This window comes from Malaclemys terrapin, chromosome 11 (assembly GCF_027887155.1).
Source record: "Malaclemys terrapin pileata isolate rMalTer1 chromosome 11, rMalTer1.hap1, whole genome shotgun sequence".
NCBI lineage: Eukaryota > Metazoa > Chordata > Testudines > Emydidae > Malaclemys > Malaclemys terrapin.
The window spans coordinates 38225081-38246436 of record NC_071515.1 but is presented as its reverse complement, the minus strand read 5'-3'; the positions used below and the strand labels follow the sequence as shown (position 1 = coordinate 38246436).

The following is a 21356-nucleotide window of genomic DNA, read 5'->3' as shown; positions in this document are numbered from 1 at the left end:
TGACTGACAATTATTTGGGATGGTCTGCATTACTCTGTGTCAGACACAAATGGTTTATTCAGGCCATCCCAAACATGTCAATAAGACTTCTAATATAAGAGAATACATAATAGTTATACGTTCTGCATACACAAACCAATGAAATATCACCACCTCGGGGGTGAAATGTGACATCAGCTTAACAGTGTAAAGCAACTAATTAAAACTCCAAGGATAATTTTAGGCAGGTAGAATATAACTAGACAATATGGAAATTGGTTAGGATGATGTGGATCAAAGTCCTTTCTGCAAGTACTACACGGAATTTTTAAAGACCACCAACTACCAGGATCTCTGTTTTACATGCCACTCTTAGGAGGGCAGCTCCAGCAGTAAAACCACTCAACTGTGCTACAAGGTTTTGTTTTTAAAACATAATGGCAGCTCTACAGTAATCAGCTAAGTGGAAACAACTAAGGCCTTGTCTACACTACCAGGATAAGTTGACCTAAGTTACGCTACTCCAGCTATGACTATGTGAATAACGTAGCTGGAGTTGATGTAGCTTAGGTCGACTTACTGTGGTGTCTACACCACACTGCATTGACAGGAGACGCTCTCCTGTCGACTTACCTTATTCTTCTCGGGGAGCTGGAGTACCGGAGTCGACTGGAGAGTACTCTGTGGTCAATTTAGCAGGTCTTCACTAGACCCTCTAAATCGACCCTGCTGCATCGATTGCAGCAGCATCGATCCCTGGTAAGCGTAGACATGGTCTTAGTAATTCAATGTGCTGTTAACCAAAAAAACTGGAATTGTAAATTAGGCACATTTAGAAAACAGTGGAATGTATTAACATAACTCTACAAAAAGCTTCTAGGTTAATTACCAGCCCAGTTCAATTCTACCAGCGAAGTCACATAAGTACTAAAATACATGCTCTTTATAAAGCAAATTGACATATTCCTTCAAGAGTCTCCATAAACTGTTATAGTTGCTATATAGCACATGAAGTTTTCCCATGATTTCTGGAAAATACAAAGCAAATATTGTTGCTAGATAGTCTTTATTTTCCTTTAACAAAAACACAAAGGCACAAAATTCACTTATATATTGTCATTATTATACAGGTATAAATAACGCTCAGTATTCAAGTACAGTCAAGTAGAGACTTCCTATACCTTATGTAAACACAAACTAATTTTGTATATCATGTGCCTTCGGCCCATCTGCACACAGGTAATGCCAAAGGAGTTACAATACAGCTTAGTGCTGTTTAACTGCATTCTGTCAAAAAAGTTCAGACAATGACTAAGCTGTTACAGTTATGACACTTTCACACTGCTTAAGCTGAATGCCTAAAGACATTTTAGCCTGTAAACATCTAGATATTTAAAAGTCATTCAATCAATTTTAATGGGTAAACATTAAAAAAAATCCTAAAAGTTCACAAAACCAAAACTCCACTAGATAAGTTGTTGCTAATTACTGCAGCTTATGTTCAATACCTAAAACTTAGTATGCATTTGGTTAAGTGTATGGAAAATAACCCTGTAGGTAAATTTTAGTTTTCAAATATACAAAACTAAGCTAAAGCGACCTGTGATTGTGTTAGACTTCAACCAACTATACATTCTGCAGTGCATTAGCTCACTGAAAGAATACATGCTTAATTTTCAATATCCAGTAGTGCACATAGCTTCGACGTACTGTGGTAGTGAGGCAGTCTGAGCTCAAGAGAGATTTTAATTTGAACCATTTTCAAAAAGCCCACCTGAAGAGTAACAACTGGCATGAACAAAGCTAAGGCACTTGAAGTACTTATTCTGCTTCTGGGACAGACTCATCACTTTGTTCAGTTGGAACAGCGGAATCGATTTTTGTAACTGAAGGTTCAGTTTCATTTGTTGTTTCTTCTTTCACAGCCTCTTCAGATAATTCAACCCCTTGCTGCTCAGTACTCGATGCCTCACCATCTATCTGGTCTGCCTCAATAATATGTGTAATTTGTTCTATGGGTTCTGAGAAAAAAAATGATTAAATTAATAATTTGATCACTTCCAGAAATACTGAATACACAGTTAACGTAAGGAAGTGTGGGACTTAGACTTGAACATTTTCTAAATCACAGGTTTAGGGTACTGTCACTGTATAGAAGTTCTTTATAAATACCAGGACCAACCTGCAGTGGGTTGATATTTCTCTAATGGTAAGGCCAAAAGTAAGAATTTGCAGAGTTTTTTTTTTTTTTTGGGGGGGGGAGGGAGGAGAGAGAAAAGTAGACAATGGGAGGAAAAGATATTGAAAATTCAAAGCTATCAAGGTAGGCATTTATATATTCTAGCACATTTGATACAAGATTACGCACAAGAATGTTATTATAAATTGCGAATTTAAGTGCTCAAAAATTAAGTATCAGAGTTAAGGTTTCCTATGCAACCTTAATTTAGTACCCTTGTGCATATGCATTATGATATAGTCTTTAATTACATATTCACATACCATTTTTTCCACAGGACCCCTGCCTCATTTCATGGACAGGACAGCCCAACTCTGGAATTAAATCAGAGCTGGGCAATGAAGGAGGCTGTTTGTAGGACCCTTTGCAGCTTCTGCAAGAGATGAGGCAGCTCAACTGGAGCTGACTAGGATCTGATTTGTGTGTGTTCACATACCATTTTTTCCACAGGACCCCTGCCTCATCTCTTGCAGAAGCTAGGTGGTGTGTAATATTTATAGTACTGGAGGCAGGGGGGTTTAGGCCTGCCTATAACTATAGGCCCAACCCCTCAACTACGGGGGAGGAACCAATGAGCCCAGACTACAGTTGATTTCTGGGGACAACAAATGAAAAAACAGGCATGAGAGTGAGATCAGAGGTAAAGAATAAGAGATCCAGAGGGGGACACAAAGCAGAGAACCCCAGACAGCATCCACTGCTTCTCTAAGGAATTTAGGAAGTCAGTGGACACTGCCCAGAGGAACTCTGCCCAAAGACGTAAGCGGAAAAGGGACCGAAAATAGGCCCCATGGTAACAGAACACCCCTCTGTCTAGCTTCCTCCTCCTGGAATGATGGATGGCCAGCTTGGCCAGCACCAGGAGGAGGTTGATGAGGAGGTCCTGCAACTTTGTTGGGCCCCGGATGCGGTGTGCATAGATCAGGAGGTGTGGGAAAAAATGTGGCCAGAACCGGCTCCTCCAGAGCCTCTTGCTGAGGAAGAGGGGCTGCAACCTGATGTGCACCAGGGTCTCCTCGTTGCAGAAGGGGCAGGCATCAGGGGATTTCGTGAACTGCACCACGTACATGCCTGTGCTCACAGCTCTGTGGAGGAGCCACCAAATGATATCCCTCGCAGGCTGTGGGACCAGACTGGAATATAGACTGGCCTGCCAGGATTCCTAACCCTCCTCTGGTGGCAGCAGGTCCTGCCACTTGGTGTCAGGGCAGGACACAAAGGTGAGAATGTGGATAGTATGAAGCATGAGCACATACAGATGTTCTCTGGGCAGGGTTCGGAGGCAGACTAGCTGGACGCTGTGCAGTTGGCTCAGGTAGCATGTTGGGAATGGCTGGGGAGGCTTGCAGGATAAGGGTCCAATGATGAGTTTTGGAGGGGCAGAGGTGAAGGATGGGAGGGAAGCACCCTCCTGAAGGACTTGCTCGAGAAAAGCGAGAGAAGCCGGAAGCAAGGCTGCTCTCAGCTCCTGGAGTGCACATCAGGTGATGTGCAGGATGGAAAGCCCCATGCACTGGCCTACGGTTGCAGGGTCCACCTAGCCCCTCTGATCAGAGTCCAGGTGTGTAATGAATGAGGCGGGGATGCAGGAAGAGAAAGGGTGGTGTCTCAGTTAAGAATGCTGCTCTGGAAAACACTGCATTCTATCCCTGCCTCTACACAAAGTTCCTGTGTGGTGCTAGGCAAGTCACTTAAACGAACTTTTCACAGTTGGTTACTAATTTTGTGTGCTTTATTTTCTGTATGCACAACCTGAGATCCAGATTTGAGTCTGATTTGCAAGAAGACTGAGCACTCATAGCTGCAACTGAAGTCACAGCTGTACTCTGATCATATGAACTGTTAAGTACTCTGAAAAATCAGATCCTAGTCAGCTCAAGTTGAGCACTGAAAGTTAAGGTCAGAAGTGTCCACTAATCGCCAAGCTTCCCATCTGTAAAATGGGGATATCACTTCCCTCTCATCTCTCACAGGTGTTATGAAGATACATTAATGTTTGTGATGTACACAGATACTACAGTGATGAGCACCACAGAACGGCCCCCCGAGCAAATTAATAATTTTGTCTTCAGAGGAGAGTTTCAATACCGCGCAGTAAAGGCATGGGGACACTAACTGACCAATGAGGAGGAAACAAAATATTTAATACTTCTCATTAGCTGGGCATCATTTAACCTGCACATTGAATGAGGCAGGGGTCCTCTGGAAAAAACTATATGTGATCATATAATAAGGCTTTCACAAGGGAGCAAATTAAAGTTGGACAGACAACCTTAATTTTGGCATTTCCTAACTTCTGAGTGCTCAACTTTGCAACCTTAATATTCTTTTAATGTAGTTTTTTTAAAATATAATTTACTAGGTCTTTAAGAAAGCAAACTATAAAAAACAAATTCCATTATATGGCATCATACTGACACTCATGAGGTTCACCAGCAGCGCTGGAATCTTTAAAGCCACCACACTGATCTCTGCCACTTGAGCTAATGTTGTAAATGGTAGCAGTAGAAGGCTGTCATCCTCTACATGGATCAGCACCAGAGTGGTAAGTCATACTGATGGGGGGTTCACAGATATTTGCTGACCACAAAGGAATGGGGAGATTCAGGCATCTTGGATTCCATTCCAGGGTCTAGAGGGGAGTGTGGTCTAGTGGGCACAGGCTTTTGCACATTCCCTCCAATTTGACTCCTTCTGCTCTGTCCCTCTAACCAGTCCCTGTCTAGTCTCTTCCCCACCCATCTCATCATCCCAGACTCATTAGACAATGAGATGAGGCTAAGACTCCACTCCTCAGGCTTCTCATCCCAACCAGTTTCCTGGCCCAGTCTGTTTCATCTCCCAGTTCCTCATTCAATCTGTCTCTCCGCTCCTCCTTGGCCTCTAGTCCTTCCCGCCCGCACTGGTTTCCCAGTCCCAATTATTCTCCCCAGACTCCTCATCTAGTCTGTCTCTCTTATCCCCACCCCACCCCCTGGCTCCTTGTCCCAGTCTCAGTCTCCCAACTCCCAGTCAGATTTTCTTCCATACCTTACTTCAGTCCCTGTCTCAGACTCCTTGTTCCAATCTACTCCTCTCTTTGCCCAGTTCTTATCCTCTCTGCATTCAAGTCAGGTAGCTTTCTCCTCCATGGGCTCTGGCCCCAGGGTGGGTGGGAGTGCCATTGAAAGCACAGGAGAGACACCCTTCCCCTGCTATCAGTTCCAGTGCCCAGCCGCAACGTAGCCTGGAGATTTTAGCAGCGCCACCAAGAAGTCTGAGCACGTGTGAACTGCAATTTTTCAAAAGCTTATAGCAGCCAAATTTGGGTGGATTTTCAAAGGGAAAGCAAAAGGCACATTCTTGATACAGAGACCACTCCCCTGCCAAATTTCAAGCCCCTAAACTGAAGCATAGGGGCACACTAGAGGTCTCAAAAGAAGATTCCAAGCATGTGAAAAGGTAAGTAAAAAGTAAGTTTTTATCATTTAAAAATAATTCTGGCAAAGGGCTGAACTGTTTGGGCTGAAACTTTCAAAAAAAATATTCAACCTGAGGAAACGCTATGCATAAAAAAATTCAGCATAAATGCTTAAAAGTTGGCAAAGTTATATGCAACTAAAAACAGGGTCTTATAACAGCTCCACCTATTATATAACAAACTCTGATGTTTAAAGCTTTCATGTGCAAATACAAGGATTTAATTTTACATTATAACAAATTGGTTATGATTAATGTAAATGTCTAAAGTCATTTAGATCTCAGTAACACAATTTAAATGCTAGTAAAAGCTGTAATTATAGAGGGCTAAAACTCTGAAAATGAAATTGAAAAGGACAAAATATTACAATGCAAATATCTTATTTAGTTGAAGTCTTTGAGTATTAGCAATTAGTCTTGATTGATTTAATTGAAGGAAAATACACCTACATATATCGGCCTTCCACACAACTATTGTAGATTGCTTAAGACAGATTTTAATATGTCAAAGCCATTACCATATTATAGCACTCTTAACAAAAAAACTGATTCCAACAGCCATGCATTACTTAACATCCTTGCTCAGCGTTTAGTATTAAACAAAAACATGTAAACAGAGCCTTCTTCACAGTCAGCTAATGAAGTCAACTGTCCTACCTTTGCGGTAGGGAATGTTTCCCACAACAACCAGCGAGCTCACAATATTATGATTTCAGTTTGACTAAGGTGGTAGGCATCTGTTATGAGGGAGTTCACAAAAATCATGTAATAAGTAAATACCAAGTGGAAAGGAATCCCCCTATGACCTAACGTGCAACTAGTTATTTTTTAAGAAGCTGTGGTAGCAACACATGAAACCAGATTCTTAGATTTTGAGTGTGGGGAGGAACAGCCGGAGGAAGGAGAGGGGAAAAAGGAGAGAACAGAGAAACAACCTATTGCCTAGTCTCTCAAATTCTGAAGCAAGAGGCTTTTGTAACACTTCTGCAGCAGTGATGGCATCCAGCCACCTGTAATTCTACACTCAAGGAATCCACCACTAGCAGCAGAATTTCAAGAACTCTGGCTTTTCATAACTCTGTTCACAAAGGCTTAGAAGCAAGGGAATTTAAACCTTTCTGAACTAGAAAAATCAGTATATGATTAAATGGTTTCAAATTCAAAAATTCTCTGAAAACCTGGGTTATCAAAAGTGAAACAAGTTTATTTAATTCAATTCAACCTAGCACTCCACAGGATGTCAATTCTGTATGACAAGAATGGAGCAGCAGAATTACAGTTCAGGGATATACATAAAAGATATGTGAACAAGTTACTGTATACAAAAGCTTTTCTGCATTGTACAGTGCTTTATCTGGTATTAACAGTATTTCACTCTAAATAATAAAGGTCATCCAAAAAGTTTCAAGTTCGAGTCCGGGGATGCATATGTCTAAGGCCTGGTCCACACTAACCCCCCACTTCGGACTAAGGTACGCAAATTCAGCTACGTTAATAATGTAGCTGAATTCGAAGTACCTTAGTCCGAACTTACCGCGGGTCCAGACACGGCAGGCAGGCTCCCCCGTCGATGCCGCGTACTCCTCTCGCTGAGCTGGAGTACCGGCGTCGACGGCAAGCACTTCCGGGATCGATTTATCGCGTCTAGACAAGACGCGATAAATCGATCCCAGAAGATCGACTGCCTGCCGCCGAACCAGGAAGTAAGTGTAGACCTACCCTTACTCACTAAGGGTATGTCTACACTACGGGATTAATCCGAATTTAGATAATTCGGATTTGAGAAACAGGTTGTATAAAGTCGAAATGAGTGCGGCCACACTAGCACAGTAATTCGGTGGTGTGCGTCCAAGTACCGGGGCTAGCGTCGATTTCTGCACTGTTGCACTGTGGGTAGCAATTCCATAGCTATCCCATAGTTCCCGCAGTCTCCCGCGCCCATTGGGATTGTGGGTTAAGATCCCAGTGCCTGATGGGACAAAAAACATCGTCGCAGGTGGTTCTGGGTACAGCCTCACTTCCTCCCTCCCTCCCTCCCTGCATGAAAGCAACGGACGGCAGACAACCATTTTCGCGCCTTTTTTCCTGGGTGGGTGAACACTGCAGACTCCATACCACGGCAAGCATGGAGCCCGCTGAGGTCAAGACAGCACTCATGAATATTGCAAACACCTCGTGCGTTCTCGTGGAGTTTATGCTCAGCCAGGACCAGAAAAACGAGGCGAGGAGGCAGCGGCGGCGGCAGCGCAGCGACAAGCATGATGAGGACGTGGACACGGACACGGACACAGAATTCAGTGAAACCACAGGCCCCGGTGCTTTGGAGATCATGTTGTTAATGGGGCAGATTCTATCCATGGAACGCCGATTCTGGGCAAGGGAAACAAGCACAGACTGGTGGGACCGCATAGTGTTGCAGGTCTGGGACGATGCCCAGTGGCTGCGGAACTTTCGCATGCGTAAGGGCACTTTCATGGAACTTTGTGACTTGCTGTCTCCTGCCCTGAAACGCCAGAATACTAAGATGAGAGCAGCCCTCACAGTTGAGAAGCGCGTGGCGATAGCCCTGTGGAAGCTTGCAACGCCAGACAGCTACCGGTCAGTCGGGAATCAATTTGGAGTGGGCAAATCTACGGTGGGGGCTGCTGTGATGCAAGTAGCCAAAGCAATCACTCAGGTGCTGCTACGAAAGTTAGTGACTCTGGGAAATGTGCAGGCTATAGTGGATGGTTTTGCTGCAATGGGATTCCCTAACTGTGGTGGGGCAATAGACGGAACCCATATCCCTATCTTGGCACCGGAGCACCAAGCCACCGAGTACATAAACCGCAAGGGGTACTTTTCAATGGTGCTGCAAGCACTTGTGGATCACAAGGGACATTTCACCAACATCAACGCGGGCTGGGCGGGAAGGGTTCATGACGCTCGCGTCTTCAGGAACACTACTCTGTTTAAAGGGCTGCAGCAAGGGACTTACTTTCCGGACCAGAAAATAACCGTTGGGGATGTTGAAATGCCCATAGTTATTCTTGGGGACCCAGCCTACCCCTTAATGCCATGGCTTATGAAGCCATACACAGGCAGCCTGGACAGGAGTCAGGAGCTGTTTAACTACAGGCTAAGCAAGTGCAGAATGGTGGTAGAATGTGCATTTGGCCGTTTAAAAGGTCGCTGGAGATCATTATTGACTCGCTCTGACCTCAGCCAAAGAAATCTCCCCATTGTTATTTCTGCTTGCTGTGTGCTCCACAATCTCTGTGAAAGTAAGGGGGAGACCTTTATGGCGGGGTGGGAGGCTGATGCAAATCGCCTGGCTGCTGATTACGCGCAGCCAGACACCAGGGCGATTAGAAGATCACACCATGAAGCGCTGTGCATCAGAGAAGCTTTGAAAACCAGTTTCATGGCTGGCCAGGCTACCGTGTGAAATATCTGTTTGTTTCTCCTTCATGAAAACCCTCCCCCTTTACTGACTGATTTTCTGTAAGGAACCCACCCTGCCCCTTCCCCCATCTTTCTTTCAAACCAAATAAAGTCACTATCATTTAAAAATCATTTATTCTTTATTAATAGATTAGAAAAAGAGGGAGGGAACCCGGGTGGTATTTGGGAGGAGGATTGCTGGGAAGGAAAAAGCCACAAAGAAAAGGTTAAAAAAATGACAGCCTTTTGCTTGGGCTGTCTACTGGGGTGGAATGGGAAGGTGTACGGAGCCTCCCCCCCCGCGTTCTTACACGTCTGGGTGAGGAGGATACGGAACATGGGGAGGGGGGAGGGTGGAACAGGGGCTGAAGCGGCAGTCTGTTTTCCAGCAGCCGTTCCTGAACCTCCACCAGATGCCGGAGCAGCCCCAGCGTTGCATCCTTCATCCTCTGGTCTTCCTGCCGCCATCTCTCATCTCGATCGTCCCTCCTCTCCTCACGTTGGTCCCTCCTCTCCTCACGTTGGTCCCTCCTCTCCTCACGTTCACTGACTTCTTTCCTATACTTTGAAACTGTTTCCTTCCACTCATTCAGATGAGCTCTGTCACTCCTGCTGGATTGCATAATTTCAGAAAACATGTCCTCCCGCGTCTTCTTCTTACGACGCCTTATCTGTGATAACCTTCGGGATGGAGGAGGGAGGCTTGAGGAATTTGCAGCTGCTGTAGGGAGGGGAAAAAAAGAGAGAATTGTTTTAAAAGCTACATTTTGCAGAACAATGCTTATACTCTTTCACGGTGACCAACACTGTTCACATTACATAGCACATGTGATTTCTGTGCAAGGTCGCATTTTGCCTCTTAATGCTGAGTGCCTGTGGCTTTGCTGCTAGAGATCACAGGTCTGGGCAACAGAATTCGGCTTGCATGCGGCCATGGTAAGCCATTGTTTTACAGCTTCTGCACCCTCCTTTCCCACATACCAAGCATAGCCTGTAGAGTGCTGCAGAAGCCTGGCCAATCTCAGCCAGTTGGGGGGGGGGGGGCAGTGTGGGGGGGCTTGTCTGGGCCCCTTCAGGCAAGTAGAGTGCTGCGGTTTTTCTGTTAACATTCAGCAGCACCAGAAAACAAACTAACCCCCCCCCCCCCGCCATGAATTCTCTGGGATGATCACGGTACCCCTCCCCCCACTGCATGGCTGGTATCAGGGAAGATCCCTGCAAGCACCAAACTACCCCCCCCCCCGCCGCCGACCCCCCCCCTCGCCATGAATTCTCTGGGATGATCACGGTACCCTCCCCCCACCGCGTGGCTGGTAACAGGGAAGATCCCTGCTAGCCAAACGCGGAAAACTTCAGGGCCAATTTCCCATCTGCGCTTGGCTAACTGCAGGGAAGGATTTATTTTCCGCCACAGGCAAACAGCCCAGTAGGAACGGCCACCTCTGTCCCCTTAATTAAGTTCCCGTATTTCAACCAGGTTACCAGGAGTGATATCACTCTCCTGAGGATTACACAACAAGATAAAGAACGGATGTTGCTTGAATGCCAGCAAACACCGGGACCATACGCTGCCAGGCTTTGTCAGGCAATGATACCAGATTACTTGCTGCAAGCATGGCGTGGTCAAGTGTCCTACCATGGAGGAGGGAATAAGGATGCACTGCCCAGAAACCTTCTGGCAAGGCTTTCGGAGTACCTCCAGGAGAGCTTCATGGAGATGTCCCTGGAGGATTTCCGCTCCATCCCCAGACACGTTAACAGACTTTTCCAGTAGCTACAGACTTTTCCAGTAGCTGAACTGACCGCGAATGCAAAGTCAGGCAAAGTAATCATTAAAAACCGTTTGCTTTTAAAACAAGTTTTATATTTTAAAAGGTAAACTCACCTGAGGTCCCTTCCATGGGGTCAGGGTCTTGGGTACTGGCTTGGGAGGCTTGGGAGGGTACTTCAGTCAGGGTGATAAAAAGATCCTGGCTGTTGGGGAGAATGGAGTGCTGTGTGCTCTCTGCAAGCTCATCCTCCTCCTCCTCCTCCTCCTCTACCCCATCGGCAGAATCCTCAGGCGTCGAGACTATCCCCGACCCAGAATCCACGAACAAAGGTGGGGTAGTGGTGGCAGCCCCCCCTAGAATTGCATGCAGCTCGGCGTAGTAGCGGCATGTCCGCGGCTCTGACCCGGAGCGACCGTTTGCCTCCTTTGTTTTTTGATAGGCTTGTCTGAGCTCCTTGACCTTCACGCGGCACTGCTCAGAGTCCCTATTGTGGCCTCTCTCCATCATGCCCTTGGAAATTTTTTCAAAAGTTTTTGCATTTCGTCTTTTAGAACGAAGTTCTGCAAGCACTGAATCCTCTCCCCATACAGCGATCAGATCCAGTACCTCCCTCACGGTCCATGCTGGTGCTCTTTTTCGATTATCAGCCTGCATGGTTACCTGTGCTGATGAGGTATCTGTGGTCACCTGTGCTCTCCACGCTGGGCAAACAGGAAATGAAGTTCAAATGTTCGCGGGGCTTTTCCTGTCTACCTGGCCAGTGCATCCGAGTTCGGATTGCTGTCCAGAGCGGTCACAATGATGCACTGTGGGATAGCTCCCGGAGGCCAATACCATCGAATTGCGGCCACACTAACCCTAATTCGAATTGCTAAAATCGATTTTGGCGCTACTCCGCTCGTTGGAGTGGAGTACAGAAATCGATTTAAAGGGCCCTTTACATCGAATTAAATGGCGTCGTTGTGTGGACGGTTACAGGGTTAATTCGAATTAAAGCTGATAAATCCGAATTAAAGTCGTAGTGTAGACCAGGCCTAAGAGTGAAGTGTGACACAGGAAGGTAATATTTGAAAGTTTTCATCTAGTTACACACAAAGCAAAATGTCTATTTTCAACGCAGAATGCCAGGTTTCAGTTTTATAGACCACGTGACATCAGCATTGTGTCATGTAGTCAACTCCATGGTGTCACATTTAGATTGACTGACAAACCTCATACTACCAAAGTGCACATTTTGGGGAGCTGTATGGAGTCTCTTTATTAAGTGAATTTTAAATGTTCAGAAGAACCAACCACTGGTTAAATAAGGATTACTGGGTTAAATCAACTCTTCAACTCCCAGCTTTAAAGAGTCTCATGCCCTGACTTGCAAACTACAGAACTTTTACTAGTAGTAAAAGCATGAGGGGCAGTGCATGCGTCACCTAGCTTGAAAACATTCTGAAACAGAGGCATAACACATACCCCAACCTTCTAATCATTTCTTTAGTAGTTCCTTCCACTGACAGAAGTTATCTCAGAACCTTCATTTGCTCTTTTGCATTGGGCATACTCATTTTTATTTTTATTATTCTTGGTACAACGCAGGATAGCTTAGGAGTTGACAAAAGCAACCAAAGGTCTTAAAGTAACTCAAGTTTTTGACCATATATGAATTTTCTCAAAGGCTAGGTTTTCTTCTCCACTGTAGCAGACCCAGTGAAATAATCTGACTTTTAAAAATGTGCACTAGTGAGGTTTGCACTTTCCAGTGTCTCAAATACCTGCCTGAGGGATATTTGTCTCACAGGTATTCCGTGTGCATGGCTTTTATACCATGAGGAAGGAAGGAATACATGCATTTTAGTTTTTCTTGAAGGAGAAAGCCTAACATTTACACAGCAATTGCATCCATATGCCCTTTGCGGTTTTGCCAAAGAGGTAGATGAGAGCTCCTCAGCAAGTCAGACTGAACTGAGTAAAAGGGTCAACAACTTAGGACATTTTTACACTGAAAAAAAGTCATATTAGAAGTAATTGAATCCAAGAAAAGCTGATTCATCTCCTCAGTCCTCTATGCCAGAGTCAGGAGGTCTGAAGAAAAAAAGCACATAAGACATTTGGAGGCAGAAATACTATTCTTCCAAAGAAAATGTCTTACGGGTTTAAGAAATGGTGCCCTAGTGCTATTCTCTTACAGAGCTAGAGGATGTTAAGCCTTACTGGTTAAGAGACAAGCCAATTCTTTGCCAACAAAGTTTGCTTTCAGATCTGGTTTCTTGATCAGTCATTCCGAGCTGTCATTCAAACCAAGCTAGATTTATTCCCCTATAGTAGTTATTATGTCTCTGCTGCAAGTATCTCAAAAAACATATCTGACATTTGAACCAGTCTCTATTCTTCTGGAGCATCTGGTAGGTAGCCAAACAATGAGGTCAGCACTTAGTCTTAGAAACATGCATGGTTGTCTGCTGAACTTCAGTCTACATTTCTGAATCTCCCTTTTGAAGGGTAGGACTTTTTTTTTTTACAGGTAAAATAGACGAGCCAGGAAAAATAAAGATATCCGATCATCTGCCACATTGGCCTATCTCCTGGCCTGCCCCAACTGCCATTAAAAAAAACTTTGAGCATCTTTTTGTTTCTAGTAGTCACCTCATGGAAGAGGTGACTGGTGGAAGAACCCTTCATGTTGGGGATCTCAAAACATCAGATACCTAAACCATTGTCAGATCAGCAGTTTAGGAAGGGTCATATGTGCAGTCATCCTCTCCTGCTTGATGTGCAGTGAGGACTGTGCCTGCCTACCATTAGCTGCCCTGCGGCAGCGAAGACATCCTTTTCGCTATACTGCCTGTGGGGGCTTTGGTGTCTGGGGACTCCCTATCCCCTTTGCAGTGAGGCAGGATTTCTGTACTTTGGCAGTGAATTGTATGGGATGTGCTCATGTGTGGGTGTGTATACAGATTTTTGAATTTAATGGTTTTTATTCCACTTTTGATATGCAAGAAAGCCAATAAAATCTCTATGGGGGAAAAAAAAAATCAGTCTTAAGATAGGATAGGGGATCTAGAGCTCATATGAAACTCCTTGACTTTCTCTACCTTTCTGGATTATTTGTTCCAATATTTTCCAGCACTGCAATCACCTTTGATTGATAGGTCTTGGAAGTTAAAGTTTACATTGAGTTAATGGCATATCAAAACCTAATCTCCTCTCCGGGGTCCTTCTAATAACAAGTTTCTAATGGATAACTCATGTTCCTGTCAGACAGAAGCCATGGAACTATAACCAGAGCTTTATTGGGGCAGAAGTTTTACTCCAACTGTCCTCAGGGAAAAAGATTTCTGTCCCATTTTTGAGCACTGAAAATGGAAAAAAACAGTGAAAAAGAAGTTTAGGATGGCTTCTCAGCAGCTAGTATGGCTTATCTGCTTTCTCCCATCCCTTAGTAAATGGACTCATTTTTATCTCCCAATTTATAATCCTATCAACCCTTGGAACACTTGTATGGCTCTGATTAATTTTACATGTTCCTTTCAGACACATTAGCAATATTACTAAGATTACTGGGTTCTTCTTCAGCCTTTAGGAAAAATAGTGTAAGACAACATGGCTTTAAATCCTCAAGATACAATTTTGCATCCAAAGTGGTCAGAGACTTCTACATAAATCAATGTATTCTGCTTCCACTGTTTCTTCCAAGACATGATCTCCTTGGGGAGAGGAGATTAGATATCTCTGTTGTTAAAATGATTCAATTTTGTTTTATTTAAAAACTCAAATTTAAAAGACTGTCCACTTGGGGCTATGGATGCCTTTGCCATCAGCTAAATGCACAATACACAAGCCAATTACAAAAATAAAATCAAAATAGCAGAATTCTTCCACACACCAGTCACTAGTCAGCATATTACATATTATCTGCCAAACAAAAATCCTACAATCACAGCTCTATCCAAGTATCAACTCAGAGGAACTTTGTAGGATGCTTGGATAAGATCTGAGTTATTTTAGAATGAAGCTGTATACCAGGGGGGTTGGGGGGAGGATGCTTTCCCAAAGGACCCAAAGGTTCAAACTGAGTACCTATGCAGATCTCAAATTGTGGCAGTATGGTATAAGGAGACAGGAAGGTCCTTGGCCATTTAGGTTTAGGGCCTTATAGGTCAAAACCAACACCATAAACTCTGCCTGGAAGCCAATAGGCATCCAGTGCAGATACCGGAGCACAGGTGTCACATTTTCGCCATGAGATACCACACTTATGAAGCATGCTGATGAACCATGCACTAGTTTCAGCTTCCAAACAAATGTTAAGTATGACCACTTTGAAGAGCACATTACAGTATTATAAAGTACAGGTGACAAAAAACATGAAACAAGGACAAGGTCAGCATCAAAGAGAGGACTGCTCTCTCTTAATCAAATAGAGAGGAAAAAAAGTCCTTATCACTGCCACTAGTTGATCATTCAAAAGCTGCTGGTAATCTAATCAGACCACCAAACTACAAACTTTGGTTACAAGTCTTGTAGATTCACACTCAATCAGGGGTACTGATAACTTCCACCAGCTCGTCTGCTTCCTTACTGCAACTTACCATTAATTACCGAGTCTTCTCAGGACTGAGTCTCAATCAGCTCACTCTCATTGCACCCAGATACTAGGAAAAAACACTGAATCATACTCTCTGGATCGGTGAAATATGAAGTTGGGTGTCACTAGCTCTAGCAGCCCCATATATGCAATGAATAAGAGGGATGAGAAAGTAGATCCTTGTGGTATACCATGACAGCGCTTGGGGAGAGAGGGAGGGGTAAGAGCAAATCCAATACTATCTTCCATGATCTATCAAGAAGAAAGAAATTAAGGCAATGAAGTGCAGCTCTGTCCATTCTCTCCAGAGATCCCGGGCACGTTCAACATCACCTCATGATTTAAGGTACTGAAAAGCTGATTGAGGCCTATCTTAAAATGAACACCTGATCGGTTTGCATCAGGTGTTTGTCAATGCAATAAAGCATTCTGTGCCATACTCAGGTTGGAATCCCAGTTGCTCAAGGTCAAGTAAATCAGAACCACAGATCTTCCAAGATTTGTCACATTGCTGCCTTTCTACAGTTTTAATTGGATATAATGCTCCATTTTTGGTTATCAAATATTTTCAGTGTCAAGATTTGGCTTTTTCCAACAGGGATTAAATATGGTGCACTCAACAGAAACATTTGGAGACACAGAACAACAGCTGCTGTTCCCAACTAACAGGACAAAGAGAAGACTACACATGATTACTTTAAAGCACTCTGTGCTCGGTCTTCAAATGAAACCAGAGGAGCAAAATGGATAAAACTGTGCTTTGTAGCTTCTTAAAAATTCTGTTGGAGATTTAGTACTAAAATGACTCAGGTTTTAATCTACTAGAGGGAAGCCAGCTACCATGGTTTCCCTAATGAATTTCTCAATTACTGAGATATATTGAGGCTGCCATTTGGAGCTCAATTCAAACATTTACTAAGCACTAGTCTTTTGATTCAGATGCAAGATAAGATGGTAGGCATGTGAGAGCAATTTGCTCAACTAGTTTTCCTCAGGAACATCTCTGCTGGCTAATCTCTATCAAGTTGAGATCTGCAGAAGCAATTTCATGGAGAAAAGAAGAGCAATCACCTTAGTGTTTTAGTGTCAACAGGTACTTTAACCCTCTAGGTCTGTGACCATAAAAGATTATGCAGCCGGCTAGTGAATACTTGAACACAAAACTGGGGGGGAGGGGAAAGAGGGGCAGGGGAGGGAATTGGACCCAGTCATCTTTACTGAAGGTTGTTAGTCATTTTGCCCATGCGACTGTGGTTTTGCTATGTTGGTAATGGCATTAACCTTACTCCAAGGCTATGGTTTATCAGGGTTACTGATCCAAATCATGTTTCTGAATGGTGCCAACATTTTGGTAGAAGTTACTTTCCTGTTGCCAACATCTGTTGTAATTATAATTAAATATGCCACTTTTTGCCAGGAGAGAACCGTCTTAATAGGTGATCTGCAAAAGCCTTGCTTACAGTTTATACCTCATTAAAAGGAAAGCTTAGTAGCTTAAGTTTACAGAGTTACATTAATTAAACCCTTTAAAATAAGTATGGGTTAAAACTATCTGTAAGCAGAGTTTATGCTATAAATTATATCTGACAAAAATGGCTTATTGAAAATGCTTTTCGACAGATTGAGAGAATATTATTTTCATAAGAGAGGGCTGCTCAAATGAAATGCCTTGACTCAAGTCATTGTCAGTTTGTGCATAATGACAAAATTACAAATTAGCATCAACCTATAGTGCACCATCTAATATGGGTACAAGAAAACATTCTTTTGCATAGTACAGTTAGAGAATTAATATTTTGTTTTATACATCTATTATAATGTCTTAAAAGACAGTAGGTACAATATTTATCTAGTATATTATAGGGCTGAGATTTTCAGAAGATAAGGAAATTAGATGCCCACATTCCAGTAACAGTGGGTGTTGGGAACCCAATTCCTTCTTCTGTAAATCCCAGCCTGTTTTAAAAATTTAGTCCGATGCACATAGATTATACTTTCATACTTTACTTATTGACAATTAACTAATTGACAATCTGGATTGCATGTTTTGTTTTAGAACACCTTAATCCTTTTTCAATTATATCAATGATTTCCCTGTTTATCTGCATTCTGACTGCATTCTACACCGAGAACTTTGGAAAATAAGAAATGGTTAATACAATTTTATCTGCAATAGCAGCAGGAAGATCTGGGTCTGCGTTCAATAAACAACTCAACGTTTAACTAATATAACTCAAGATCACACAGGCAGGGGTGGCATTTTTGTAGAAATTTTGGTGGTGCCCAGAACCCGCCCCTGCCCAAACTCTGCACCCCCCCCCCCACCTGCCCAAGGCTCTGGGAGGGAGTTTGGGTGAGGGAGGAGATCTGGGGTGCAGGCCCTAGGCTGGGGCAGGGGATTGGGGTGCAGGCTCTGGGAGAGAGTTTGGGGATGGGAGGGGTGCAGGGGTGAGGGCTGTGGGGTGTGACTGCAGATGAGGGGTTTGGAGTGTGGGAGGGGCTCAGGGCTCTGTCTGGGGCTGGCAATGGGGGGTTTAGAGTGTGGGAGGGGCTCAGGGCGAGAGTAGGAGTGTGGGGGTGAGGGCTCTGGCTGGGACTGGGGATAAGGTGTTTGGAGTGCTGGAGGGGCTCAGGGCTAGGGTAGAGGGTTGAAGGTGTGGTGGTGGGGTAAAAGCTCTGACTGGGAGTGTGGGCTCTGGGGTGGGGCAGGGCTGGGGATGAGTTTGGGGTGCAGGCAGGCTGCTCCGGGACAGGGGACAGAGAAGAGGACTCCCCCGCAGCCCTTTCCCTGCCAGCAGCAGCAGCAAGCTGTGGGGGAGGAGCCCCCCTTTCGTGCCCCCCCCCAGCAGCACACTGTCACTGCATGTGCTCCTAGGGCCCCTCTCAGGTCCAGGATTCTCCCTCGCCTCCCCTGTGGTGGGTGCCATGGGGTGCTGCGTGCACCTCCTCCCCTGCTGTTGCCCCTGACTGTAACTTCACTGGGGGTGAGGGATGGGGCTGCCTCCTTGCCCAGCATGGGGCAGGAGTGGTGACTGCGGGGGGGGGGGGGGGGAAGAGAAAGAGATGCCCTGTGCTGCTGGAGGGTCCCATTGGAAAATGAAAAGGTTTGAGGGGTAAGGGCAGGCTCAGGGTCAGTCTGCTGCCCTGGCAGTGGAGCAGGGGGCACTAGGACCCTGCAGCAGCAGTTGCTGCAGGGAAGCAGCATGGAGGAGACAAAGACAGAGATGCTCTGCTCCAGCTGGGAAGGCGGGGGGGGGGGGGGGCAGCAACTCGGGGCCACGGGACACTCGGGGAAGGCATGGGGGGGCGGCAGGTGGGGCCAGGGGGGACACCCGGCCCCAAATATTGGTGGAGCTGGGCCCCTGGGTTCTGAATATTGCTGGTGCTCGAGCACCACGTGGGTATGGAACTCGCTGCCTATGCACACTGGTAAAACCAAATTGATGGCCATCATGATTTTCATGATAAAAAAAATCAATTGAAAGATGATCCCATAGTTAATACATTTCAATATAGGGAATATTAATGTAACATACCTGAGAAAATACAAAGAAAAATACTTCTTTTCAGAGAAGCAGAATTACAAGGTATCGTCTTTAAAGACAGTTTGCTTCACCAGCAAGATTTTCTCTCTATGAAGATTGAGTTCACAGATAAAAGCAACTACACCCTGGGCTGCTTTAATCTATGCTGGGGACAGTTACAGTTACAGTCAGCTTCAAGAGCAAGTGGGAGCTGTAAACAGCTACTTTGGAGTTCCTTCACTTAGTTGCACCCAATAAACTCTGGGTGCAGCAAAGGATTGAGCCTGAAACCTCTTGGCTAAAGAGATTAAAAGGTAGGAAAGGTAGGAAGACTAATAAAGCCAATATGGCTCCATCAGGAGCTCTTTAATTATATGAAAAATCAAAAAGGAATCCTACACAAAGTGGAGAGATGGACAAATTGCATGTGTTTCTTCCTCCTTGTTGTTAATATTAATTGTTAAGCATCTGGCCACGGTTAACCTTATTAGTGAATGCTGAAGCAAAATAGGCATTAAACACCTCAGCCTTTTTGATGTCATCAGTTATTAGCTCTCCTTCCCCGTTAAGTAGAAGATCTACACCTTCCTTAGAGTTCATCTACACTGCAACGTAACACCATGCTTGAGCCCGGGCTGAAGCCAAACCTGACCAATGCAAAAAGTTTAAAAAAATTAGGCATGTTAGGCTCGAGAAAAGACGACTGAAGGAGGTCCTAATAACAGTCTTCAAATATAAGGGCTATTATAAATAAGATGATCAATTGTTCTTCATGTCTACTTCTTACCCTCCCTTCAGCTTAATCTGCAGTAAGGGAGATTTAAATTAGATAGTTAGAAAGGGTTTTCTAACATAAGTGTAGCTAAGTTCTGGAAGAGATTACCAAGGGAGAATGGGAAATCCCCATCACTTTTAAGAACAAGTTGGATAAACCCTGTCAGGGACGGTGTAGGTTTTCTTGGTCCTGCCTAAACTCAAGGTTTCTTCCAGCCCTGCAGTTCTATGATTTTATGATTAAGCAGGATTGACTAGAAACTGGAGAACACAACAAGGCCCTGAATAAGGGCTAAAGCAGCAAGAGGCACTCCCACATCAGAGCCACTGAGCAGCTTCTTCGCTGACCAATCAGAAAGGAACTGTCTGGAATGTTCTGGGGCCTCTAAGGTTATGTCTACACTGCGAAGAAAAACTCACAATGCCAAATCTCAGAGCCCAGGTCAATTGGCTCAGGCTGTGGGATTAAAAATAGCAGTTTCGTCATCCCAACTCACGCGGGAGCCCTGGCTCTGGAAGACAGAGGGTGGATGGTGGTGGAGCCTGTGTCCCAGCTCGAATGGGATGTCTACACCTCTATTTTTAGCCCCGCACCCCAAAGCCGAGGAGCCCGAATCAATTGACCTGAACTCTGAGACTCCATGCGTCAGGTTTTCCTTTGCGGTGGAGACATACCCTGAGGTATGTGAAGTTGGAGCATATTCAGTAAGTTAGAACTCTCAAGCCAGCTTGCAGGTGCCTCACTGGATCAAATTTCTCAAGACCTAGAGGCAGTTTCCCACATGACTCATGCTGAGGCAGGAGACATCAGTAATGAGAATTCTGTACAAGTGGTATTTTTAGAGAACCGCAGCACTATTAGCAAGTAATTAGACACTAATTGTGTGTATTTTTAACCAGTTTAAGCCATTAAAGATCTTAATACACCACTACAAAAAACCCCAAATTTATTAATCTGTCCTCTGTGCAATGGCAAAGATGATCACCCTGCCTCTTCATGCCACATACAAAGTGAAAGACAATGCCACTCTGTCCCTGACATGAAAAGATTACAACGGAAGGGAGTTTTATTTGTTAAACTACTAGAACTATTTCCTGTAGTCAGCTGCCTTTTAAACCTCTTCAGCTAAGCACATAGTGACATGAACTGCTCCATACTCCCCAGCCCCACATGCTTTAGATCTTGTCTGGTTTTAACCGAACCGTAGAGAAATCCATACCTCTTTAGTAAGTAATCAAAATTAAGTCTAACTGAAGATTCTTTGGTTTTAATTACAACTATTTTCTAAACTCTCCTGAAAACATTGCATCTTCTTGTTGGTTGAACACTAGACACCTACTGTATTTGCAGACTATAAAACTTCTCAAAAGGAACTTTGTTAAATTAAAATTGACAATTTGTCTTTGAACTCTTGATTTTAAGCAAGGCAGTTTTACTAGATTTTCCTGCCCTGGGGAAAATAGCAAAACTAACTTAAGGAACAAAGGCAGGAATTTCAACCCACCTCAACCAAATGACCTACTGAAAAAACAGTGAAATTTAACCACTTAGGAGCAGATTGTCTTGTTAACTATGCACGTAATAGACAGTTTAGGTTTGCTATTTGTTT

At 44.3% G+C, this 21356-nt stretch overlaps 1 protein-coding gene across 3 annotated transcripts in view; it reads right to left on the bottom strand.

Moving 5' to 3' along the window:
• Nucleotides 1–1026: 1026 nt before the first annotated feature.
• Nucleotides 1027–21356, bottom strand: part of LNPK (lunapark, ER junction formation factor) — a 73530-nt gene continuing 53200 nt past the window's right edge. For all 3 annotated transcript variants that reach the window (XM_054044347.1, XM_054044349.1, XM_054044348.1), the window contains one exon: nucleotides 1027–2000. In XM_054044347.1, coding sequence (XP_053900322.1) covers nucleotides 1801–2000 — 200 coding nt within the window. In that variant the 3' untranslated portion in view covers nucleotides 1027–1800. The remainder of the gene's footprint in view (nucleotides 2001–21356) is intronic.